At 45.5% G+C, this 17,126-nt stretch overlaps 1 protein-coding gene across 1 annotated transcript in view; it reads right to left on the bottom strand.

The window, feature by feature from the left end:
• Window positions 1-2,031: 2,031 nt before the first annotated feature.
• Window positions 2,032-17,126, bottom strand: part of PATL1 (PAT1 homolog 1, processing body mRNA decay factor) — a 32,935-nt gene continuing 17,840 nt past the window's right edge. The window contains exons 10-19 of the mRNA XM_040495050.1: window positions 16,447-16,627; window positions 15,269-15,392; window positions 14,711-14,808; window positions 14,107-14,166; window positions 12,712-12,860; window positions 11,280-11,439; window positions 6,261-6,416; window positions 4,222-4,313; window positions 3,973-4,122; window positions 2,032-3,660 (exon numbers count right to left, since the gene is read on the bottom strand). Coding sequence (XP_040350984.1) covers window positions 3,639-3,660; window positions 3,973-4,122; window positions 4,222-4,313; window positions 6,261-6,416; window positions 11,280-11,439; window positions 12,712-12,860; window positions 14,107-14,166; window positions 14,711-14,808; window positions 15,269-15,392; window positions 16,447-16,627 — 1,192 coding nt within the window. The 3' untranslated portion in view covers window positions 2,032-3,638. The remainder of the gene's footprint in view (window positions 3,661-3,972; window positions 4,123-4,221; window positions 4,314-6,260; window positions 6,417-11,279; window positions 11,440-12,711; window positions 12,861-14,106; window positions 14,167-14,710; window positions 14,809-15,268; window positions 15,393-16,446; window positions 16,628-17,126) is intronic.

Genomic DNA, 17,126 nt, shown 5'->3' with positions numbered 1-17,126 from the left:
GGGCGTGGGGCTCAAACTCACCAACCGCAAGATCGTGACCTGAGTTAAGGTCCATCGCTCAATCAACGGAGTCACCCAGGTGCTCCCAGGGTCTTCTTTTCCTTACAGGATTACATGCACCGATGTCAGCTTTTAACTCTGTGCCCCATTGTCGTAAATTATTTCAGTGCATCATGTAATCTGATTATTGTTGACATACATTAACACGGAGGTTAAGATCTGCTTTTACTGGTTACTCTTGAGTCTTAAAAATGACTTTCTAGGGGCGCCTGGGTGGCTCGGTCGGTTAAGTGGCCAACTTCGGCTCAGGTCACGATCTCATGGTCCGTGAGTTCGAGCCCCACGTCGGGCTCTGTGCTGACGGCTCAGAGCCTGGAGCCTGTTTCGGATTCTGTGTCTCCCTCTCTCTGACCCTCCCCCGTTCATGCTCTGTCTCTCTCTGTCTCAAAAATAAATAAACGTTACAAAAAAAAAAATTAAAAAAAAATGACTTTCTAAGCACCTAGAACAATCTCTCTCACATACACTACGACTTAAAAGTCAGGAGTTACTGTAAGCTATTGTTCCATTCATCAAGTAGGAGCACATTTCTTAAACTCAGTCTTTCTCCCAAGAAATGCCATGTATTTTCTGGAGAAGAGCCCGCATCTCTGACTGGGGACTGTAATCTGGAGAGGAACAGGCAGCATACAAGCCTGAGCTCCTTTCTTGGCTTTTCCACTAACTGCAGGGGCTCGGAGACAAGTGCCTGCCACCTGGGAGCTTCAGCTGTGGGCACGTGGGCCACAAGCTCCCTCAAGCCTCCCTTCCTACATTCTGGGTTGTCTTCTGGAACGCGAGGGTGCCCAGCCTGTAACACCGCCGCACCATCAGATGAGGCCTCGACGTTCTCTTCGTAAGACGGGAGAGGAGGTGCTCCCGGGAAGACAGCCTTAGTCGGTCCCGGCAGCCAGAACATCCCGAGTCCCCTGCTCCGCGGCTCACAGGCGACATCGGCTCAGGCAATCTCCTTCCCCTCGAGGAGCCTGTCTTGTCTGCTGGTCAGGAAACATTTTCATGCAAGTAGGTGCCCAACAAAGTTAAAGATCTCCCTCTTTACCCTTTAAAATTGTTATCCTTTTAAATGCCTTTCTTGTTTGCTGAGGTCTTCCCCCCAAACGAAAGGTCTCTAGTTATTGCCGAACCAGGCAGCTAAGCGCAGAAGCATAGAGACCAAGAGAAAAATCATTTGCCCCGGAAGACGTGTGCAGCCGTCCAGACAGCGGTGGTGTTTTCAGCCTGGCGCCGCACGCACGCACGCGCAAGCCACCTCCCTGCAGGTCCTCGAGGCCTCGGCCTGGTTCTCCGATGGCTCCTGGAGCTGCACGTGCTTTTGCTACCAGTTCTCACACGAACACAACGGGGACTGGGACGATTCTGCTCTTGGTTTGGGCCAGAAATCGCTTGATCCTGAAAGTTTTGTGAGAAGATACGGTGAGGGAGAGTCTAGCGCTCACACCACGAGGAGGGGAGAGAGGGGTGACGGTGGTCTCTCATCCGGGGCATGTTAGGGTAAAAAGAACACCCGAGCCTGAAGTAATTAACACAGATTTACTACAAAGAATCGTCGACTCTTCTCCGTCTCTGTTGAGCAGGCGAACGGCCGCGGCAGCTTTAGGCCAAACTTGGCTACACGGAGCCTCCGGAAGTCACTGGACACAGACGGGCTGGTGTGCCTGCTGGTGTGCCTACTACAGCGCAGAACCTTGGCTTGTAGTGAAAGGGTGCGCGGGGGAGGACTCAAAGCACCTAGGTTTTTCAAGATAAGTTACCACGCAAACATAAGCTCTTTGCTCTGTGTCCCTTACAACATTTAACAGGGAAAATCCTCACCGGTCCCCAACACCGAGAGCTTTGCCAGTCCATCTCAATGGGCCGGAGACACGGGTGAAATCATACAAATTCAGACAAGAAGTAACACAAAGCAGAAATGCAGGCACACGGTTTTTCAAGTATACAATTTGTTTTTATTTACAATACCCTATAAAAATGTAAATTTAGAAACTTTAATTTTTATTAATTAGAACCAAACAAAAAAGAGAAAGCACAGAAAGGAAGAAATAATAGTCAAGTATTCACTTGATCAGTTGTGAGGGGAAGGGAGGAGAGGCGCATGGTGGAAAGAGTCAGTAGGTGAGGGCAGAGGGAAGCTAGGTCATGTCACCGCGGAGCAGCTGGTGGGGCCGGGGCTACGGAACGGGGACAGACAGATTGAGAGTGAGGACAGCCGGTTACAACGGAGGGCTTTCTGGTTGTACAATACTTGTATGTGCAAAATGTTGATTCTCTTTAAATATCATAACCCGTCCCCTCACTAACATTTGAAAAGGTGAGAAGAGCAAAAAGTGTAACAGGACAGTCATGAGAAACAGACTCTGATTTAACTGCCTTGAGGGCTGAGATCACTCGGGATCAAACCCCTCATCCTGTGTGGCTGCTGCGCGGGACAGGGACAGGTGCAAAGGACCGCGGGGAGCTGTCCCTGCCGGGACGCAGAGCCAGGCCCCTGGCTGCCTGGGAGCGGGGGCCTGGAGGTGAAGGGGGAAGGACAGCAGGTGTGTCCGTGGCGTGAGGGAGCCCGCAGAGCAAAGCAAGCCAAACTCTGCTTGTGTGGCTACCGCTGGAGGCTGCTACCCCCGACACCAAATCAGAACGGGGACGAGGGAAGTAAAAGCATGGCTTACTGAAATTGTCTCAGGAAGACAGAGCGAGTGTGCAAACGCTACGCTGCGGAAGCAGGCTCTCGTCCGGTTCATTGGGGGCAACCCTGCAGGTCGTAGAGGGGACAGGCCCCGGGGCGCTGCCGTTGTAGCCGGAAAAGGGCTTAACCGTGTACGTTTTCACTGAGGTGGACAGACACCGAGGAAGTACAGCGGGGACGAGAGACAGGACTTCTCAGCCTAGAGCTGGGTGTCAGCCAATTAAGAGTTCTGATTTTATGAACGTGCTGCATACCCTGCATTTATATTAAAACAAGTAGAACCCACCAAATTAATTACAGGATGGACTAGAAACAGATTAAAAATACATCAGCTGGTTTGTTTTTAGAGGAGGGACGTGTCAACTACGTATTTCTCAATCTAAAACTCTTTCTTTACGGATCCTCTGGAGACCACACGAACGCGTGCAGAGGGGGCGTGCGCGCATATATGTATATATTGGTTTCTACTTAATTGGTTCTCCTATAGTCGTATTAATATGGGGCGACGAAAGAAGACTTTGATAGGATGAGGGAAGGAACCCTCTGGCAGGCTACAGTCTACTGTGACCTGGAGCGGTGGTGGTGGGACAAAGGGAGAGATTATATTTGTGTCTCTAGGGCAAAGAAAATGCACAATTGAGAAGACTTGAGGGACAGCAGGACATGCAGAATTGTAACACAGAAGGTAAGAAGAAACCAGAAGGGTCACCCAGCCAAATTTCACAGAGCAGTGGGGAAATACCTGGCATTCAGAGACGACCCCTGCCAACAGGAATCAGTCCCACAAGACGCTTTGGGGAATAAGCTACCTTCCCTCCCTCATTTAAAAACACTCCATTGTGATGGCGGCAGTGCAGGTGGCAGCCAAAAGGAGGTACAGGACACATTTGGAGATCTTTTATCGTATCCCCTGAACTAGCCTATGGGTATAAAGAAAGAGAAAAAGGAAACTTGTGTAAACGAGTTAAAACAGAAGGCAATCTTTTGCACCAAAGTCACACCCTTGTTAGAATTCTCATAACAGAACACCCACAACCTCTCTCTACCCTTAGTGAGCTCTGAGGGTGCTGCTGCTCCTGTTCGGGGCCCGGTCTCTGGCAGATGCTTAGAGATTTGATACGAGTCTCTACTGTCTTCCACTACATTCGGTCCTAGGCCCCTGACCTCCTCTCCTCGGGACTTCTAAAGTGCCAACTTTAGAAAGATGCGGAACTCTCCTGTTTCAAACTTACTGCAGCTTTGTTTCCAGCAAGTTCAGTTTCTGTCGGTCAACATAGCGAGAAAAGAGGGATACCAGGTTTGTCGGTATTGAGATTGGCTTGGCCAGGGCTGCTTGGGGAATCCGCAGGAGTTCTCGGGTCGCCATGAACATCACCTCTGTCCTGAAAGGTAACCCAGTGAGAACCGATAAGGACAGTATAAGAAAAAGAATAAAAGATTATTCTGAAAAGACTGAAAGGAGAAACCCAACCCCGACTGACCACTGGTTGTTCTGTGTGGATTCTGTAGCAGGCTCTGAACTCTGTAGGTCTTCCCCACGGCTCAGGATGACGAGGAGCAGTGACAGGCCAAACTACAAGAGGAGACAGAGGGACTCAAAATCAGCACCGCATCCGTCCTCCACCACCACCAAAGGGATCCCAGTACTAGATGGGGAACGGCACCAGATCAAAAGGACCCCACCGCAGTGCTGCGAAACGGGGCAAATGTCAGACAACCGTGAACTGGGAGGCCGAGTCCTCCCGACTCTACTTCCGGCAGAGCAGCAACAGGCATGCTCCACGAGAGGGGAAGTCCCTCTCTGCTCGCCCACCCCACCGTGACAGGAGAAGCTAGTTTCCCTGCATCTAAAATGTGCAGTTAGATTTTCTCCTGTTCGCTACAACAGAAACGGATTAAAAAAGAAAATCAAAGACAAACTCGGATACAGAAAATTAAAGTTCACAGCAAATGTAAGGAAAAACACTACACAGATTACGAGATTTTGAACTAAGAAAAAAAGATGTTACGACTGGTGGGAAAATGTACAAAGAAAGGTAACTGAAATGATCAGGATGTGAAGGGATTTCCTTAAATCTCTGTAAAAACTTTCCTTAACAAAGGATACAGCTACTGGACATATAAAGGCTTAGACGAGATGTTAAAAACAGAAAAAGGATACACGATACATCCATGTTTCTAATCTAACAACGTGCTTTGAGGTTAAAGATTTGTTTCATTAGATTGGTTTTATCCGGTGGACGTGTGGTCTGAAGAGGCACAGAAGGAAATACAAATGGGGACGAGTGGTACAAGGTTAAATGTAGAAGTCATAGCTATACTGGATCTGAAGGGAATCCCACCTTTCTGAGTTCACCTCACAGAGGAAAACCTTTGTGTCACCGTCAGGAAAACGACACTGGGCTACACATATAACCTCTTGTCTGACTTCGTGGTTTTCTATCGCCTGTATCAACTTTACAACTCCTAGACTGAGTAACGTGGAAGGCCTGTAAGCTACCCCTCCAGAATCCCCATCTTCTGGCCCCCGAAGCACTGTCACCTCTTGGCCCCGGATGTACCGCCCTCAGTCACTCTTTGGCGGGTTTTCAGGTGCGAGGGAGATAGAGGCCTTGACACTACTTTCTCTCTCTGCCAGCACATGTGCCCACTGTGGAAAGGCATGACACTGAAGGTCACAGCGGTGCACTCATCTGAGTGACAGGACAGCCCTGGAATCGACCTCGTCACTTCCACTTCCAGGTCAGGAAATGGGCTCGGCAAAGCAAAATCATCTGTTTGGTGTCACAAGCCTAGAAAATGGCAGGCAAGGAATGGAAACCTGCTGAGAGCTCGCGTCTTCTCTTCTGTTAGGCTTCCTTTGCACGTCTCTGGATCGTCAAACTGATGTAAATGAAATATGAAATGGGAGGTCTTCTACTATTTAGTCTCACGACCAAGAGTGTGGATTACTGACCCAGTACGTTCTCGTCCTCATGTGAGAACTCTGATTTTATCTGAGGTCACACCGCTGTGAACTGAGAGATGTTTTCCAGGCTTCTCTGCAGTGACGTGTGGCAGGTGAGTTGAACCTGGCCACTGAGGTTAAGCTGCTGGTTAGAACTCCTGGAACAGGTCCAGACAAGGCAGACAGACGGCAGATATCCACCGTTTGGCCCCTCTGCACGCACCTCTCTTCCTGATGCAAAGTGGAGCCTTGAATTCAACAACCGGCACGGAGCCTGAGGGTCACCAGCACGGCAGCCACTGCTAAGGCTGCAGAGAAGGCAAATCAAAGGAGCCTGTGTCCCTGAGGGCAACGTGGACACCACACGAAAGCTGTTCCACGTGAGATACAGAAAACCCTATTTTGCTGAAACCTTCATCCTTCCTAGCCTCTGTCACTAGGAGCTCAATGTAACTTCTGACTGAAAGAAGCCTTTCTTTTACAAGTTGCCACAGCTACAGCAGCCACTATTTGTATCTACAACTCAAATCTAGAAGGCTGGCAAAGTTCAGGGACACAGGAGGGCAAGAGCACCTTGTTCTGGAGCACAGCAGCGAGGTGAGGGTTAGAGGGCGCTGGCGCGGCTGCGCTCTGAGGTAGGTTCATTAGCTGTTGCAGAAGGCTGGTGACAGTCACTGATGGAAGGTGATAGAGCAGGAGGGAGAAGGGACTCAGTAAGCATGGCAGCACCTACAGAAAACAGAGAAAAGCATTACATCCTGGCCACTGGGGTGTCAGTGGGCGCGGACCGGATGGGGGTGCTCAGCTGTGCACTCAATCGGCCTCAGGCAAGTTGTAACAAAAAAGGGTTGACGAGTCTAGCAGGTACTGTTGGGTCTTAACAATGGATTTGGAGGTGTCTACTGAGAACTTTTTAAAACTCAATTTGTGCAGGAAACATGACTTGTGTGAACCAAGGGTGTAGAATCACTTCTCAAAGAGCAAGATTCATGAGAAGACATCAGTGTTTTAGTTCACTCCACAAATACTGACTGAAATGCCTACGGTGTGTCTGGCCGCGTGGGTTAAAATGAAATGGTAAACAGGACAGACCTTCAGGGAGCTAAGGCTCAGTGGGGAGTCACAAGTATATGGGCACTTTCATTATACCCTGAGAAGCACTGGGAGACAGGGAGATCCCGAGTCCTCAGAACTACCCAGAAGTACTTTCAGACTTCACTGGATCTTGTTTGATCTTTATAAAAGCTCAGTGAGGAAATGGAGAAATGATAATCCAATTTTCACAGATTAGACAAGCTAAATGAAAAGGGCCTTGGTATGAGAAAAAAAAAAGGGGGGGGGGGCTCGGTGTTCAGAGTGACATAGCTAACAGGGAGAACCAGAATCCAAGGCCGTTGAGTCGTTCCCTCCGTTCCGCCCCAAGGCTCAGACTGGAAGGTGAAAATACAGTGCTACCAATAAAACTAGGTTCTAACACAGTTAAGGAAATCAAGGGTGCTCCCAGCACTCAGTGTCCACGGTATAAAAAATGATGGCTGGTGTTACTTCAGACCGCATTCAAGGGTGGCGTTCAAGAGTAGACTATCTGTGGGGCGCCTGGGTGGCTCAGTTGGTTGAGCATCTGACTTCAGCTCAGGTCACGATTTCACTGTCCGTGAGTTCGAGCCCTGCATTGGGCTCTGTGCTGACAGCTCAGAGCCTGGAGCCTGCTTCGGATTCTGTGTCTCCCTCTCGCTCTGCCCCTCCCCCACTCACACTCTGTCTCAAAAATAAATAAAAACATTAAAAAAAAAAAGTAGACAATTTGGGATCTACTAGTCTAAATAAACACAGCTTTAACAACGAAAGCAGCTTTAATCATACATAAAAGTGAACAAGTGTATGATGATGTCTGTGTACCCATCACCCAGTTTCAACAATAAATCATCAGCATCCTGCCAGTCTATGTTTCTCCTAAATCATTTCATCCGTAAATACTCTACTTTGGATCTCTAACAAGACCTCTTGCTGTATTACGGCACCTAACAAAATTAAATTTCCTCCAAATTCAAATTTCTTCACTTGTCTCAAAAATGTCTTTTAGCAGGTGACTTATTCTAATCATGATTCCAACAAGACCCACACATTGCATCTGGCTGGTAAGGCTTTTAAAATCTGTGAACGGGGGGCATCTTGGTGGCTCAGGAGGGTCTGACTATTGATTCTGGCTCAGGTCATGATCTCATGGGCTCCTGAGTTTGAGCCCTCAATCGGGCTCTGTGCCCCCTCCATTGCTTGTGTTCCCAAAAGAAGGAAAGGGAAAGGAAAGGGAAAGAAAAGGAAAAGAAAAGAAAAAAGAAAAATCTGTGAATAGGTCCTTTGCCCACTGCCCATCTCGTCTTGTTATTTAGTTGTTGAAGACACTGAGTTATCTGTCCCATAGTTTGGATTTGGCTACTTGTACCTCTGTGAGGTCACTTAACAGCTTCTACTAGCCTCTGTCTTTCCGATAAAAACCAATGGTTAGAATCAGAGGTTTGATTAAATAAGGTTTAAGTTCCCTGGAGGGGGGTGGGAAGACGAGGGCAAGAAAACTTGTGTGCCTTCTCCTGCATCATGTTAAGAAGCACAGTGTGTGGGTGCCCCCCCCCCCTTAGTGATCAGATGTCTGCTCCTGCCCCAACCACTGTAAAGTTTCCCATCCACCTGTTATCTAATGCCTTTTGCACCAGTAGGCACTGCTGTCCAGACTGACTGGCTATGTTGTTAGGGGTTGTAAAGCGGTGATCTTCTAATTTCATCATTTCTTTTGCATTTATTAGCTGAAATTCTTCTATGAAGAACCTTCTGTTATCAACTTTCTGGTTACTGTGATACTTGGTTGTGATGGAAAGGCAAGATAAAGGTTTGATTCTCTTTCAAAGTTTACCCATTCTCAGAATAATGAGTTCTGGATGGCCTAGCAATCTCTGAAGGTGATTAATATATTTTTTGGTATCATTATGAACTCATTGAATGAAAAATCTTTAATGTATTTCAATCCCTTGCCGTACTTTTTCTTTCTGATGCAAATTATCCCATTTTTGGCCAACAGGAGCCCCTTCGGTTTGGTTTGTGCAATTTTACATGGGACCCCAGTAATCTTTTAGCTTCCTTACTTTCTGGCATGAGATATTCCAGGATTACCTTGTATATTTTGTGCTGCGGACCTGCTAGTTATTACTTCAAGAAATGGTATTTGGAGAAGTGGCCTAGGACTCTAGTGCATATACGTAAAAACTCCACCTCTGCAGTTAACCAAGTTTTCCTGCTCAGCAGGTACCTCCACTCAAGCAAGCATCTTTGAATTCCTAGCTCCCAGCACCTAGCTCTAGGTGCTGTATTTCTGGGACCTAAAATAGTGCCTGGTTCACAAAGGCGTTCAATATTTACTGAATGAATAAAGCTCTCCCAAACTTGTCTCCACTGATGAGTTACTCTAAGACTGAGTGCCCGCCTCACAGCCTAGAACAATCTATAAGCTGTCAAGGGAGCTGTTGCTTTAGTCTTGCTTTTTCGAAGATAAACCTCAACTCCTTAAACTTCACTCCATTTTTCCTTCTTGAAATCCTTAAAAAATGTGTCTGTCTCATCCCACTTCACTGTTCTTGATGATGAAGGCTCCACTTGGCATTGCTTTCTTCTATAGGTGCTACAACTTCACAAGGAATTTTTCAACTCAGAAGGAGTTATTATTATTACTTCAGGAGAAGTAATGTTCAACTCTTTCATGCCATACCACTTACAGGGTATCCTGGCATCATGTTTTCTGTGGACCAACACCAGATTGTTCTTAATCAACTCACAGTCTATTGTAACAGGCTCACTCTCATAAATTCTAACATTCTGAACCTCACACTTGGTAATGATTTCCCTTTATGCTGCCTTTATCAATTTCTTGCTCTGAACTTAAGACTATTCTAAATATTGTTAATCTTTTGAGTGTTACGACAAGAACAAGAAAGAGCAATTCTTTCTTACCAACAGTTAGCTTCTAAACTTCAAAATCATGTTTCAAATTCCAGACTAGTTTAAATTTTTAATGTTCGTTCATTTTTTTAGCGAGAGAGACAGTGCGAGCGGGGGGAGGGGCAGAGAGAGAAGGAGACAATCTGAAGCAGGGTCCAGGCTCTGAGCCATCAGTACAGAGCCTGACACAGGGCTTGAACCCATGAACCGCGAGATCATGACCTGAGCTGAAGTCGGATGCTTAACCGACTGAGCCACCCAAGTGCTGCAAATTCCAGCCTAGTTTAGATCGTGACAATTATTAGTTATAAGCACTGGCTTGATTCCTGTGAGATACCATTCAACTAAGGCTACAGGCGACCGTTCAGTCTTTTTTTTTTTTTTTTAATTTTTTTTTCAACGTTTTTATTTATTTATGGGACAGACAGAGACAGAGCATGAACGGGGGAGGGGCAGAGAGAGAGGGAGACACAGAATCGGAAACAGGCTCCAGGCTCTGAGCCATCAGCCCAGAGCCCGACGCGGGGCTCGAACTCACAGACTGCGAGATCGTGACCTGGCTGAAGTCGGACGCTTAACCGACTGCACCACCCAGGCGCCCCAGTTCAGTCTTGATAACAGCCAATGAGTGATGCTTTATATCCAGCAAAGTAACCAAGACCGTAAGTGCAAATTTTCATGAGCACCAGATTTACCTGGGGACTCTCGTTATAGATACAAAAGCCCTGATCTTTCTTCTGTAAATTCTGGTTCAGCATGTTTGGAGTAGAGCTAAATCATCTGCTTCCTAAGAAATTCTGATACGCAACACAGTTTTGCAACTGCATCAAATAAAATTGGATTTTTCAATATATGAAATTTATTGTCAAATTGGTTTCCATACAACACCCAGTGCTCATCCCAAAAGGTGCCCTCCTCAATACCCATCACCCACCCTCCTCTCCCTCCCACCCCCCATCAACCCTCAGTTTGTTCTCAGTTTTTAACAGTCTCTTATGCTTTGGCTCTCTCCCACTCTAACCTCTTTTTTTTTTTTTTCTTCCCCTCCCCCATGGGTTTCTGTTAAGTTTCTCAGGATCCACATAAGAGTGAAACCATATGGTATCTGTCTTTCTCTGTATGGCTTATAAAATGGGATTTTTTGCTTTCCTCAGTTTAGGAACTTGCTCTGTTGGGAGGAAAAAAATGGGATCAAGAATATAGGCCCAGGGGCGCCTGGGTGGCGCAGTCGGTTAAGCGTCCGACTTCAGCCAGGTCACGATCTTGCGGTCCGTGAGTTCGAGCCCCGCGTCAGGCTCTGGGCTGATGGCTCAGAGCCTGGAGCCTGTTTCCGATTCTGTGTCTCCCTCTCTCTCTGCCCCTCCCCCGTTCATGCTCTGTCTCTCTGTTCCAAAAAAATAAATGTTGAAAAAAAAAATTAAAAAAAAAAAAAAAAAAAGAATACAGGCCTGGAGTAAAGTTTTGCTTTAAATAATCAAATCCTACTGCCAAAGGTTAGACAAAACTACAGAAAAGGGGAGAGGAGAGGAGAAGCAATTTGGATTCTAGAGCTCTTATCAACTGTGAAGACCCAAAGGAAAGAAGTCCCACATGGGGGATCATCACCTCATCTTGGGCATCCTTCTTGATAAGGAAAGGGAGATTCCTGGCTGTTGTCATGAGAATGTCAGCTGCTTGCTCTGTGGAGAGGAAAGGAAGAATACGGGCAACCATTCTCTTCCCTTTTCGGATACACATGATCTGTACAAAGTGGTCATCACTTGGCCTGCAGGGGAAGGAAATGCTAACTTAGGTCAGCAAGAACAGTGCAAGACGCCCTTCTTCTCCGCTTACATGTTACTGAACAAATATACTGTACTCATTTTTACCCTACAATGACCTATGCCACAAAACAGAATTACTTCTCCAACTCTCAACCAAATAATAAAAAGTAATTTTTCAAGGTTCACAAGCATAGAAAATCATCACTACACAAATGTATGTTAAAAAGACGTGGTCGAACTACAGGCATTAATTTCCTTTACGTTTATGTAACTTTACAAACAACATGATAATACAGCAAAATCTGAAAACCTATGTAAGCAAAAAGGATATAAAAGCATTCATTTCAGAGTTAATTTTATTAGTACTGTTATCATTTTTTAAGAACCTTTTTGCTGTATGTTTTTTCATTAAAAAATGACTCCATAGAATTCATGACTTTGTTACTTTTTTCACTCAACAAATTCTTGTGACATTTTTCCATGTCAATAAATATACTTCAGTTACATCGATTTGATGACTGCCTAACATTCCCAACTATGGACAAACCCACATTTATTCAACCAGTTGCTTGTCAACACAACTCCAGAAAAGGTGTGTTGAAAAGAAGGTACTTATTCTTATGTTCTGGTTTGTGTATGTCCTGGCTTAGAAGAATCATCAATTCTCTTCAATGAGCAAAGGGAAATGGAGTTATCAGGACAGAGTCCTCTTGCATTCATCAAACACACACTTAGGGTTTATAAAAGTTACTGTTAGCAAGATCCTGGGCAGAAGAGACAGATACAGAAAAATAGATATATTAAGGAGCTTAGGCCCCACTGGAAGACTGACTGCCTTCCATAGCATGTGCGTAATCTATGGAAATCCCAAGGAAGTATAAATATAAATGTCTATACTTTTCATCTCAGTAGAAAAGATAATACACAAAGATTACAAGCATGAACATGCTAAAATAAAGCATAAAGCAAGTACAATTCGTAGGTTCATAGAAACCAAACCATGTTCCCCACTACGTCTCCAGTGCCCAGCAGACAGTGAATAGACGGGTGTTGAATATATGAATCCAGAATAAAGAGATTTTCTTTTTCCTGGCTGGGAAGGATTATGAAATGCTTTATATGACATGGCATTTGAGTCAGGCTGGAAGGATACACTCTGAGCTTCCTGAGATGGTAAGGAAGGTCAGCCAAAATACAGAAATGTGGAAAGCTCAGGTCAGCCGAGTGAGGACTCCAGCTGGCCTCATGTGTCCCTCCAAGTGTACAATTCTTACCTCTCTTGTCCAGGCAATTTCCCCCTTAAGTTGTCATACATGCAACAAATTTTGTGCTTTCTTTCATCCGCCAGGGCAGGTCGCTCTTCTTCTAGACTTAGGAGATACCGCCTTTCATAATCCTCCACATCAAGGAGTAAACTATAGGTCTGAGTGAAACACAAAGCAGGCCACAGCATGCTGGGTCAGGATCAGAGTATTAGATAAACAGTTTCACAGTTTAGGACCCCCACGTAAAGACAGAAGACTGAAAACGAATTGTAGTAAGACTGAGAGGAAAAAGGTGCTCTTTTAAATCCAGAAAAACATAGTGCAGTAACTTAAAGAATTCCTGTCTGCTGTCCCTCCTTTAGGTTTTTTTTTTAATTTTTTTTTTTTTTTTAACATTTATGTATTTCTGAGACAGAGAGAGAGACAGAGCATGAACGGGGGAGGGTCAGAGAGAGGGAGACACAGAATCTGAAACAGGCTCCAGGCTCTGAGCTGTCAGCACAGAGATCGACGCGGGGCTCGAACTCACGGACCGTGAAATCACGACCTGAGCCGAAGTTGGCCGCTTAACTGACTCAGCCACCCAGGCGCCCCTCTGCTGTCCCTCCGTGACCTCTAACCCAGGAGGTATCCATACTGAATGACTGCACACTTTGCCAATGTTACAGCAGCAAGAATGGCATTCTAACATAAATGATGTTTATCACTGCTCCAAGTGATGCCCCATATTAATAAACACAGCAATCACTTTACTACTGGATACCAGGCACTGTGCTAGGCACTTTGCACGTACTCATTCACCAAATATTCTCCACAGCCCAGTGAGAGAGAGACTATTACCAGCTCCATTTTTATAGATGAAGAAAACGAGCACAGCACAGAAAGGTTAAGCAGCTTGCCTCAAGTCACAGGCTCAGCTAGAAATGAAGAAGATGTGAATCGCAGGCGGGTCATGCCATGGTGTTACAACAGGGTGTTTACGCTTAACGACTTTATTGCCTACACGGTTCTACTTACTCTGTTCTTAGCATCCAGCCCAGTGCCCAGCACCCAGGGCGTACCCAGTAAATACATGTGGACTGACTTAATTAACTACATTGATTCACAGGTGGAACCACATAATTTTTATTCCCATTTTCTTAGAAGGTGACCTAACTAAAACACTCAGCGGTTAACTGAACAACTGTGAACAAATCCCGGTACTTCTGATAGTAGCAGTGTTCTTTCTGTGAGGTGCAGCACACTCTTTTCTAGTGCGCTCGGGTACACAGCAGGTGTGTAAGAAGAATATATTCATTAACTGCAATCACAGGACACCACTCCCTACTTTTCACTTCTCGCGAACACACACATTTGCGAGTTCCGTATTTGAAACTAACGACAGCAACAGATTTTAAAACTTACTTTCTCAATTATGACCAGGGTTTTTCGTCTCTTGTCCCGAACCTGTTTTTCTTTCGTCTCCTAAAAAAAGACAAGACTATTCAGTGCGAACTGTTTACCTCTGTTAAGAATAACCTCCTAAGTGTGTACATATAGTTCCATTTGTGACAATACCGTAAGAGAATCCTAACTCTTCCAAAGTTAATAATCTAAAACAACACTAACTGGACAAAGGTCACAGAACTGAATGAACTAAACCACACAAATGATTAAGGTGAATTTACAGACGGGCAAAAGGTAATGGTAGGATACAGTAAAGATGAAGATAATCCCAGGAAAATCTTAAGAGCACATAGAAAATGGTAATCTTAAGAACTGCACTAGATAGCTGATGCTGTTTGCAGCCAGTTACCCAGGTTAAAGACTCCTGCCGCCCCCTGTCCTGCCTGGCTGCCTTAGAGGTGAAGGTGTTAGATCTCAGCCCCTGTGCAGGAAACCAGAAAGCCAGGACATGCCAGGTAGGACGCTCCTAGTTAGACAACAACCGACTCCATTATGCATGAGTCCATTCCACAATGACCTCCACAACAGTAGTGACGACCTGCACAATTCTGCTGACACTTACGTCATCCTCACTCCGAGATGTCACAACAGCATCGATCATCTTTCGGGGATTATTCACACTAGAGACAGTGAGCTTTCCCAGAGAGCCCTCAAACTGCACTGCAAAGACAAAACATTTCCAAAAAGGAAGTCAGCGGTGCAGGTGGGTCGCTTCCAAAGACCTTTATGTTCTCTGGTCTTTCCTCACAGCCTAACAATTCGATACAAAAACCTACATATCTAACATGATTTCTTATTAAAATCGATCTTTTCCCATTTTGGGGTTGTTAATAATAATGACACTCTGAAGTATTTCCCTTTTATTATATAGGGATACCAGAAATTATAACACGTTTGAAAAAGTTACGGAATCTCAAGTCTTAAAGGATCTACAAGTGCATCTGATGAACCACTCACGCCATGCTGCAGAAAAGGCTGCCCTCTGCACGTAAGGACAATAGTCCTTGATGAATGAGTTTCGAACAGCCCTATATCCAGCCATCTACACGGCTGTTTATATTTTATCGAATCAGTAGCATGTCAAATGTCTTCTAATACGGACCGAGGGATAAGGACTTACCTGGCTTATAGGCGTGCTCCAGTTTGGCTACCTGAGGGGTAATGAGCTTGGTACGCTCCTTTTTAGGGCCTTCACCTTGCACTTCTTCAGCAGCTGACAGTTTCTCCAGTTTTTCAAAGTAATTCTATCACACGAGAAGGTGATTTCAGTTGCAACATAAGCCCAGAGTTTGGCTGCTCTTTACATAATTATGCCAGCGGCAGTTAACAACCTGAACTCTTTAGGTGTATTGATCTTTAATTTTTGCTAGACCGCTAGATGTTTCCTTCTCAAAAAGTCCCAGCCTTCAGAAAAGCCAATTATCAATGGAAATATCTTTAGGCCTCCAATACCTTCTTTATAAGGTTTGATTTAACTTTATTTAGTTTTTAATTTTTTGAGAAAGAGAGGGAGGGAGAAAGCAGAGGAGAGTAGTAGAGGGGGAGAGAGAGATCTTAAGCAGGCTCCAAACTCAGTGCAGAGCCCCACGTAGGGCTTGTTCCCATGACCCTGGGATCATGAGCTGAAATCAAGAGTCAGACACTCAACCAACTGAGCTGCTCAGGCACCGCAGGCTGCCAAAATTCTTGTTTTTTACGTTTATTTATTTTTGAGAGAGAAGGGGAGGCAGAAAATCACAAGCAGGCTCTGTGCTGTCAGTGCAGAGCCCTGACATGGGGCTTAATCCCACAACCCTGGGATCATGACCTGAGCTGAAATCAAGAGCCTGACGCTTAGGGATGCCTGGGTGGCTCAGTCGGTTGTGCATCCAACTTCAGCTCAGGTCACGACCTTGCAGTTTGTGGGTTCAAGCCCCACGTCGGGCTCTCTGTTGTCAGCACAGAGCCTGCTTTGGATCCTCTGTCTCCCTCTCTCTCTCAAATTAAACATTGGAAAAAAAGAAAAAGAGTCAGATGCTTAACCAACTAAGCCATCCAGGCGTCCAGACTGCCAATATCCTTAACTGAAAGAACTATTTCAAGACATTGGGTGTGACAGCCTCTGTAAGAAATTAAAAGCATATACAGGAACCTTTTAGTGAATAGTGAGAGGCTCTCCTGCATGAAAAGAGGACAGAATATGTTTAGGTAGTTCCTAACCCCCTGAAAACTACCTCCAAAGAGAAATTTGTCAGTATTTAAGTCTACCAGACTTCCACGAGTGCCTTCGTCAGAGTGAGGGACTGGACGGTCACTTACCTGGTAATAAAAATCGTCCAGGTAGGGGTCAGTGCTCTGTAGCTGCATCATCTGGATTTTAGAGACCCAGTCTTTCTCTCGCTGCAGCATGAGGTTGGCATAGGGGTCCTTTCGGAGATGGTCCTGATGGCTGCTCCGGTGACTTCCTCGATCTCCCGCACCGTTAAGACTCCGATGCTGACTGAGAAACATAGGGCTCATTCACTCCAAGTCAGGGCATTCCTTGGGTCTCATAACAATATGGGAACAAACCAGGCCAAGTTAAAAAAAAAAAGATGCCACTTTGCTTTTGTTAAAAAGGGAGAACTGAGTCTTGCCGGAATCTGAGAAGAAAGAGCTACGCCAACACACACTGAGGGAAGTAACGGAGATCGGAGTGCCTCACCATGTGCCCTCTCACCCGTGGCCTTCTGCTTAAGCCCTACAAGAACTCTAACAAGTGGGGAGTTTTATTTTCTCCACTGAAGACAACAAACTGAGGCCAAGGAGATGTGAAACACAGGCCAACTGACTCCCAGTCTATACACTTCTTTTTTAACTTGTTGAAAATCATGAAATACTTCAAATATAGAGAAAAGCCCACAATAAACATTCACTTATCCACCACCAAGACTTAGCGGGGAAAAAAAATTGCCCAAACTTGCATATATAGAAACCTTATAGTGAATAGTGAGAGGCTC

Source organism: Herpailurus yagouaroundi, unplaced genomic scaffold (assembly GCF_014898765.1).
Source record: "Herpailurus yagouaroundi ecotype Mexico unplaced genomic scaffold, PumYag 187, whole genome shotgun sequence".
NCBI lineage: Eukaryota > Metazoa > Chordata > Mammalia > Carnivora > Felidae > Herpailurus > Herpailurus yagouaroundi.
This window is presented reverse-complemented; position numbering and strand designations above follow the sequence as displayed.